Source organism: Phaethon aethereus (assembly GCF_964289735.1).
Source record: "Phaethon aethereus genome assembly, chromosome: 5".
Lineage (NCBI taxonomy): Eukaryota > Metazoa > Chordata > Aves > Phaethontiformes > Phaethontidae > Phaethon > Phaethon aethereus.
This window is the reverse complement of record NC_138579.1, coordinates 38,183,047-38,192,807: the sequence shown is the minus strand read 5'-3', so window position 1 is coordinate 38,192,807 and position 9,761 is coordinate 38,183,047. Positions and strand designations below refer to the sequence as shown.

The 9,761-nt window shown below is 36.1% G+C and overlaps 1 protein-coding gene across 1 annotated transcript; it reads right to left on the bottom strand.

Annotated features, from left to right (window-relative positions):
• Positions 1–944: 944 nt before the first annotated feature.
• On the bottom strand, positions 945–9,534 carry EIF2S1 (eukaryotic translation initiation factor 2 subunit alpha; the record flags this gene model as incomplete). The annotated part of the gene is made up of 7 exons (XM_082000042.1): positions 945–1,070; positions 1,367–1,510; positions 2,488–2,585; positions 4,406–4,512; positions 6,722–6,873; positions 7,708–7,787; positions 9,294–9,534. The coding sequence occupies 7 exons, from the start codon at positions 9,532–9,534 to the stop codon at positions 945–947; spliced, it is 948 nt and encodes a 315-aa protein (XP_081856168.1).
• Positions 9,535–9,761: the final 227 nt, after the last annotated feature.

Below are 9,761 nucleotides of genomic sequence, written 5' to 3'. Positions count from 1 at the left end.
CAACATGGAAAGCACATCTTGTTTCTCTTCTCCAGAAAAGATAAACAGGTTGTTTCTATAGTGAATAGCTCAGTCCAGTGTAAACCAGTTAGGGTAGGCAGAATTGAAGGGCCTGCAGCAATGAGGTCACAAGACAGTACTGCCTGTTTTGCAGTATGAGTAAGTCAATTAAAGATAGTGCTATATTCACCTATAAGAGCAAAGTCCAACTACATGTAATGTTTCATTTATCACCTATTTATGAGCCATTTGGAACGGTAACACGCTATTTTCAAAGTTTTCAAGTTCTCAGTCCCTAAATGCAGACGATAAACAAAGGAAATGCTCTTTTAAACAAGTCTGCATCAACAAACTTTCAAGAAAAACATGTTGTTCCACTCATTCTTGGCTTGATTTAAAGCAAGCAAAAGAAAGCTCTTTCCATGTTACAGGGGAGTCACCCACTGATTATACCCTGTCAGGTTTTATAATATTCACACCACTCTAGGCCATGTGACAAAAGAGGGGGGGGGGGGGAAAAAAGTGGATTTACATAGCCAAGAAATTTATTGAGTATTTGCTCACATACATTCTGTATAGAACTGTTCAGCTTGCTTGGTTTTGGTGCTCCCAGGAAAGATCATTAACAGATGCACTGAGCTGTAATCGCCAATTTGGAATTATGTATGAAAATGTTCAGCATGGGGCTGCAATCTCCTTCTGGCCAGATCTGTGTCTTGAATTTGACTAGGCACCTTCCCTTCAAAAAGGATTCAATTTGTGTAAGTTGCTGCATCAAATGTTATTTAGAAGAACCTTTCACATATTGGTCTTTTGAAAACAGTAAAACACTTCAAGCATTTGCATTTGAAGTTTTCAATACTGGAAACATTTAGTCCAGAGTGTTTGCAATGGGGTCTTGTAATTTTTCATATGGTTTGTCTCTTCTAAATATCCCAGAATATTTAGTCTTCAGTTTTGGCTTCCATTTCCTCAGCATCATCATCCCCATCCACTTCAGCATTTTCCCTCTCCAGTCTTTCCAACTGCCTTGCAAGCTCAGTCTCATCTGTGTCAGTAACCACCTTAGGCTGAAAAAAAGCCCAAAACAGAACATATGATAAACTGTTGCTAAGAAAGACTGTATGTATTTGTAGGCTCTGATGCTACATAAAGAGCAAGAGATAAAATACATCCTGAAGTCACACAATAAAACCCAAGAAAATTAGAATTTTTGGCCATTTGTTTAAGAAATACAGAAGTTTAGGGGTTTTTTAGTTTAATACCTTTTTGTGAAAATTTCTCCTAGCACTACTGATCTTGCTCTACTTTAAAAATTTTGCAAGGAAAAAAAAAAATTACATTTTAGAATGTAATGTGTTTTTACCTCCATCTGCACGTTAAAGACACCCCTCTTCTCCTCAATTTTTTCTTTAATTACAGCCATGGCTTGATTTAGAACAGACAGTCCTTCAGTTCTCTCCAGTGTTGTTGTAGTCATCACGTAACGAGGAGGGGCTATCAGATTAATCTATCACATTGTAGGAATTGGGGGAAAAAAGAGAAAATAAAATAGCAAACTCAGTAACAAAGAAAGAAAAATCTCAAAAGCAAAGTGAGGAATGCAGTTCTGAATGTAGAATTCTGAGAAGAAACATTTTCCCATTAGAAAAGCCCTCTCTGAAAGTATAAACAACTTGGATGGAAACAGCAGACAAGAAAGTGCACAGCCTGTCTGACTTCCAACATAACATCAGTTATTTCTGCATAGGATGTTGATTTTTATTGTTAATAAATAAAAAATATTGTTAAATTGAGAGAATATCCATTTAGCAGATCAGTAAAACAGCCTATCACATAATTTTTCAAACAACTAGAAGAACTGTGACAACCAGTTTGTTGTGGATTTTTTTTTGGTGTGGTTTGGTTTTTTTTGGTGTTGGGTTTTTTTGTGTGGTTTGTTTTTTTAGGATGACTTAATAAGTAAATTTGCCTTTTGCTACAAGAAACCATTATAAGAAATTATTTTCAAAGAAAGAAGTACTTTCAAGTTTTTTGAAAACACTTATTTGGTAATGCACTCAATAGGCTAAAATTGTTGGGGGAAAAAAATAGGCCTGGGTACACTAGCCATTCTACCAACACTCACACACATGTGGACCAAACATTCCTTTTCTTACATAATTTTATATCTGGCAATAAAATTTGTTGCTCCATATGTACGGCTGCATAAAGGAGCAGTACATATGTAGTGTTCCAATACTTGACTTGAACAAATTGAACAGGATGAATACAACTTGAACTTGGGAAGCCACAGCACAGTCACAGGAGCAACTGTCAGCACACAGCTAAAAGGAAGTGTGTTATGTAGCTGCTAGAGAAGAATCGGAAAGCAGGTAGATGGCTTCCCAGCCTCAGCTATGTGATTGTGACAACTGCAATTGCATGCTACTGGTACCTGAGGGCATCAGAAAACCTTGATTTTGACTTCACTATTAAGACACTTACTTTAATGGGCATGTTCTCCGTAGAACAGTTCAAGCCTGCTCTCAAAGCTTCTTTTACTGCATCTATGCCTTCATAACCATAACAGGCAACCTCAATATCTAGGAAAAGGAACACAAATAATAAAATTTTAAAGATTCTAAAGCCTTTGGTAACTTTAAAGTTTTTAATGCAAACTTTATTACAAAGCTTTTTAGCAACCAAAGTTTATCCACAATGAGAGCCTCAGTAGCTCCCAAAGCTGTGGAAGTTATTTCACTTTCTTGACTTATACGTCAACATAAAAGTCTTCATAAATTCTTTAGATGTACATCATTTTACACAGTGCTTTGAAAAGCCAAGATATGAAATTATATACCCATATTCACTCATCTCTCACCCAATAAACTCAATGGGAATAGTGATGCATTTCACATGGAGAGATGAAGATATAAAGGCAATAAATACCAGAGAAAATGAAAGATCGGGAAAAATGAAACTTCAAAGAGAGCACATCCACAAATTCACAGAACTCTGTCAGCAATTGCAACAGAGGCATCACTTGAGAAGCACTGGAATTACTTTTTTTATTTTTTTTTTTTTATTTTAAGGTGAGTTGTATTAACATAGTTAAAGCGATAGTTAGCTATAGCTTTTTGTAGATGTTTGGAAATTAGTGCATAGAATAATGCTGGTCATATCCGTAATACCCTGATTAGTCGAAAGACAAAGATTTCTTTACCTGTGTAGCAATGGTGCAAGACTAAGCTACATGGAAAAGTTAGTCTCACTTCCAGGTGACTAATGACAACCTGCTAATTCTCAGCTACCACAAACAAATTCACAGAAGAGCATCCCAGTCCGCCTCAGGATGAGACTACAAGTCAATGGAAAATTTCTACACTTGCTTTGAAGACAAAATTAAAAACATATAGACCATCACAACAAAATAGGCAACATGAAGGAAGTAAGAGAACATGCTCATCAAGCAATCTTATTTTCAAAACTAAAGAAGTGCTACTTATGTTAGCCATTTCATTCTTCATGGCAGTCTTATGTTTTTTAAGTCTATGTTAACTCATGGTGATCTAAATTAACAGGTAAAGGAATTTTTCATTACTTTACCTTTTGCACTCTCCCCTTGACTTCACTGTCATGCGGATATGGCTTATCTTTTCTTCTCTCCACAGTAATCAACTAATGCTCCTCAATATACCCTTGCAGAGGGTATAATTTCTCAATCGAGTTTAAAAATGCGACTTTGCTACCCTGACTGTTTAATGGCAAGCATGCATTTAGGCTGTTCGGTTAGCTGTACAACCAGATTTATATTTTAAAGTATGCCTTCTTAAGTAGTGCAGTCATATGCTTTTTCTGCCTGCACTGAGCTAATAAGAGACAAACCAGCTCATACACTTTATGAATACATTACAGACAACTAATATATGCTGCTGAATGGTTTGCCATCAACCATACACCAGAGCAAAGTCAGAACTATTTTCACATGTTCATGGACAAGTGGCTAAGACATAGGCCATAGCCATGCTGACAGAGATCAATCATCCTGTTAGGGAACCAATGAATCTAATACTTTGAATAATGAAAAAGAATGATGTGGATGCAGTAATAACTATAAAATATTTAAACTCATCGTGTGTCAGCACAATATGATAGACTGCATTACATATTGGGACAAGTACTTTGTGTCCCAAGGAATCTGCAGTTCGAGGGAAAAAAATGAAAGCCAAACCACCTTGGACTTCGAGATAGAACCCACAGAGGCATTTTGCAAGCCTTGATTAAGGTGTTTTAATTCTGGCAGAACAGTTCCACTCAAATATCAGCATCATCAACACTAGTTTTAACTGAGTTTATAGTTTGCAACAAGATACACTAACTTAAGTGTCAAGACATGTTCAATGAACATCTGGAAAGAACTCACCAGCTCGGATTTTGACGGCTTGTGGTGTCAGACGTCTGTTAATATTGTCAATCAATACACGCCTCTCTTCCTCCGTCAGGTCTAGGCTATCCAGGATTGCGGGGTCTCTGAGCCAAGCAAAGTAACATTACAGAAGTTATACTGAAGTGGAATATGACACAACATTAACTTCTGGTACTATTTCAGTATTGTTATGCATAATCTACTAGGCAATGAAAACAGGGAAACTCTTAAGAGTCCATTGAAACACTGGAATAAAATAAAGACATGTATTTTCTATCGGAAGCATTCAACAACAAAGCAGAAAAAGTAGTTTCTGTTCCTAGAAGGAATTATTATTTTTTATTTTTATTAAGAAAAGGAATGACTTCTGTCTAGCTCCATTTGTACATGATACACAGAGTGAGAAAAATATCTAGCTGCTTGGTATTTATGTTCCCTCCAATGTAAAGATAAATCCATACTGCATGAAAGAGAATCCATGATGAATGTAAGGTTTTTGAATTCTTTTAGTTTTTCATTCAAACACAAGATTTTTGTCATTCTACATTCCATGTTATTTTGTACTCCTTTTTAACAGTGACTGGATCACAGACAGATACTTATCTGCTGGCTACACTCCTGGCTAAAGAAAGAACAAAGGTTTTTTACATCACAAGCTAATAGTTTAAAATCCAGAGATCACAGGGGCAAGTTTTATCCATATAAATTAGCAGCTCTTGTTTGAAGAGGTGGTGTCAATTCTCTTTATTGCTGTGTTAATATACCTAAAACAAGAAACCATAACCAAAAAGCTCCTCACAAAAATTGTTCCTGTTCTTCAGAGACAGGAGTTGCAGTTCTCTGGAAAGCAATACCAGATCATCTACAATACTCCTAGCAGGCAAACGTGAATTAAAACAGCCCCCAAAAACAGAGGCAATACTGGAGATTGGTCTCTGCTGCTGATAAAATGTCGTCTTTCATGATTTTATGTACTGAGTATAGATAGTAGAAGGGCCAAACAGAAGCGAACAGAACCCAGAAATATGGCAGAAGTGATTTACTGGACATGCAAATTCCATTTCTTCATTCACAATCTGTTCTGTTAAATGTTCAAGTCACCTTCATGAGCATTTGGTAGGCATTCAACAAATAGGTCCTGGATGTTTAATTTTTACTGATCAGAGGGTAAATATACTTGAAAATTTTGCCACCGGTATCCTGCTGTGTGAAACACCAGAACACTAATCTTCCGTACTAAGAGAGAAACAGCAAGTCAAATTCTCTGAGGGCATGCTAAGCCTCCAGAAAGCACTTTAGCAAGCACAGGAAGGCAGCAATATCCACATTTTTCTGCTCAACCGCTATAGCTTTATATAGGAGTGCAATGGTAACAAATAAAATTTGCAGTCCTTTGTCAGAAATCTTAAGACATTACTGATCATGTTTTGAAAACAGAGACCTTCAGAAGGTTGTGCTCCCACCTGAATAGCAGACGAGCAACAAATGGCATGTGTTCAGGAATTTTTTTGAGTTTAAGAAAAGCTTAAACAGCCAATGTAACTACAGTTTTTTTGTTCTTTTAGTATACAGGTGTTTAACTAAGTATTTATCAGTTACAGAATGATCTGGAATTCTTTCTGCAGCAATGTGCCCAGATTTGCCTTTTACCAGTAAATTTGATATCATTAGAAAATAATTATTATTCTATGAAACAGAGCACATTCAGTCCAAAAAAGGATACAAGTTGTCTCTGTCCCAAAAAACACAGAGGTGGTTTTAAGTTAATCAAAATGCTACCAAGTGGCCTGCTATCAGTCAACACAATTTCTAAAATTTTATTACTGCCATCTAGTGTTCATCACTCAGATTTACATGCTATAGCAGAGTAAAAACTGGAAATGTTTATTGAGAAATCTATTTTGGATAGAAATCTCTCCAATATTTGCAATTACACATTCCTCTTATATTATTCACCAAGTGCCTTAGTATTTCTCCACATGAAATTCAATTACTACTTTTAAAAACTGACATATGTAGAGTGGCATGCTCAAAGATGGATAAAAACAAGTCAACTCTGCGTCTTCTTTCTCAAAAGCATTGGGAACTTGAAGAAAGCAGTAAGACAGAGAAACCTACAATAAGCAGCTGGAAAACTGATGTCAAAGTTTACTAGGTCTACTTGACCAGTAGATCCTACATACTGACTCTGAAACAAAACCCAAACAGCCAAACACCAAAACCCCAAAAAGAACATGATGATGGATCTAGTCCAGAAAAAAACTTCTCTGCAGTTATGAAATAAACCTCTAGAAGTAGAAAAGGTGTCCTTACGAGACTGCATGCTTGAATGCATCATAAGCACCATATCCTGGTCTTTTGTACTTGTCATCAAATACCCAGGCAGTTCTCTGGAACAGACTCTCAAGCTGTTCATCCTTAGTGTACTCCAAGACTTCAGCAACATGACGAAGGATGCTGTAAACCTTGAACAAAAAAGTGGTATTAAAAAACCCAAAACCAAACCCCCAAACATCCCCCCCATCCAGTCTCACACTCTCATGTAACGCCTCTTACTATGAGTCTCATATACTATGGGCACAAAATTGAGTCCTGCAGATCAAAGTCCACAATGAAAATTGTTGATGCAAATAAACAATAAAAACTATCAATTATAAAGTGTCTTGATTCTACACGCTATATGATGTTACAATACAATCCTTCGTTATATTTAGCAATAAATTACAAACCGAGTTTGAGAAACTTAAAAAATAGCAAAGCCACTTTATTAACCTGAACCTTTACTGTGTAGTTATGAAGAGAAAATTATTCTTTCATGGAAATTAATGCAGAAAGTATTATCAAGCTGTTAAAGACTGTATTTGCAAATAAATTTAAAAGAGTTAGAATCAAATTAGTATTTAATGTGAAGTGTTCTACTAAGAAGCCTAAGACCACAGAGTAGTAAGGGTGGGAGTCGATGCCTTAAACTACTTGCACGCCTTTTCAATAAAATTTGTCCACAGAGTGCTAAACCAGCATACACTTCCGGATTTCTAGTCATTTAAACTTTCCCCTTTACATCACAGATTTTCAACTGACATATTACTTGACCTACTCGTTAATTAAGCAGCAGCTTACCAAAGCACTCATGGACAGATGAGCTGATTATATATATTTGCATGGGTAAATGAGAATCAGAGTATGTCTAATAAATGAGAACTATACTTTATTTTCATATTATCTTATGTCCATGCACTTTGGTTGCTCGGGAAAGAAGCTGGCAAAACAAAGTGCCTGAATCTAGCAAAGCAACTTACAGTCTTCGATTTTGTGAATTTGTCTTCACATTTGATTGCCTCCTCTGGAGAAACTCTTCTTTTTGACAGGTCAATATAACCTATTGAGGAAAACCATTTTGAAAGTGTCAAGCATTCTGCAAACTATGTCTAATGTCCTGGCTCAGGATTTGCCCCTCGCCTACACTATCTCTGTCTGTTGCTAGAGAAAGTAACAAAACCAAACCTTAATGAATTTGATCAAATCATGATCCAAACTAGGGTATTAAATTATTCTTTCAACTGTAAATACTTACAATAGCAAAACTTTTGTACGCTATTATTGAAAATTAATGCCCTAAGAATGTTTTCTCTGCAAACCTGCAAGAAATTTTCCTATTTCAATCAGTGATCCATTTTCCTGTTGCTGTACAGAGTTTTGGCAAAAATCATACCAGCATACAAAGAAGCAAGTTTGATGTGTATTTTGTAGTCTTCAACTCAATTTCATTCACGGTTGGTACTCCATCAGTTTAGCTCTGAATGGTTTCCTGATAAAGTAGACCTGCTCTCAAATTCTGACTAACTCTTTGGATACCCTTTTGGGATAACGGTCTGTGAAAAAACCTCTTTTGAACCATTTCTTAGTAAATTTGAAAAGGCCTCTCCCTACTTCTCGCAAACTACAGGGTCCTCAAAAAATTCAATAAAAGACCACTATGTGAATTCCAGTTGTGTTTCTCTGTTAATATGAGAATGAAATGAATTTGTAAGAGGAAGTATTCTTCTATTAGAGGTGCTGGGAAACTTATTTCACTTCAGATCTATCTGAAATAAGTTTCTTCTTGCCCGTCTTTCCTCTCTGCTTTTTCTTATCCAGCCATTCATTACTTAATCTCAGAGTTAAGTGCATTTCAGAAGTATTCTAGAAAAGCATATTACTTGAGAAACATCATACCAACAGTCAGGTTTTTAGGAGATGTGCTCAGTGTTTATTTTTATTATTTCTTTATACCTGGATATAGATTTTAAAGATTGCACAGAACGGTATTATCAAAACCTGACACGTTCTAAATAGAAAAAAATACCAAAAAAACCTTTAGAGTAAAAGATTCAAATGTTCAGAACACAGGAAACGACAAAGTTTCCTGTACAATCTCAATTTGTAACCAACAGAATTCATGTGGTATAATAATGACATATGTGTCATCTATTTTATAGCCAAGGTTCAAGACTTGTTAATGAACAGGACTGACTGTGCACATTAAATGCTCACCATTTAGATTTTTATCTCTACATCAGATGATCCTTCTCTTCAGTTAATCTACATAGATATCAAAAGAAAATTCCACTTCACTATAGCTTCTTGACCAAACATTGAGCTGGTGAGGACCCACGTAAGCAAATCTTTACTGATGCGATTGACCTTCATCAACCCAATTTCCAAAGAACACAGAGGAACGGAAAAATGATCATAAGTATCACATCACACAACTATGGTCTATTTTGCTTACGCGTGTTAAAAAAAAAAAAACCCTGGCAAAACAAATGAATACCTAAGCTGCCTAGTTTATCTGCATTTCTCTCTATGAATTCAATTTGATACAGCCCACAATACCCCAAAATACCTTTCTCTTTGTCAACTCTTATGACCACGACGCACTCATTCCTCCCAATGCGGATGAGTTTGTTTATAGAACGAATACGTCTTCTGGATAGCTCACTGAGAAGGATCATGCCTTCAATATTGTTGTACTCCAGCAGGCTGACATAGGCTCCCATTTCAGCAATGGACCGAACATTGACCATCACTACATCTTCCACCTCTGGAAATTTATGTTGGTAGAATCTACAGCTTAGTCCTGGCATTCTAGAATTTGAGCAGAAAGAAACAAAGATTTTATTTCACAGTACATCACTGCCGTCTCCTGCAAACATGGATTAGTGAGCATAGAGGGGAACACCGGTACAAAAAATTGCAAATTAGGATAAGGCTTGTGCAGTTCATTCTTAGGTTTCAATAAAAATTAAAAAATAAATTAACTAGTATTTTATTATTACATCAACAATTTGCTAAGATGCTTTTTTTTTTTCAT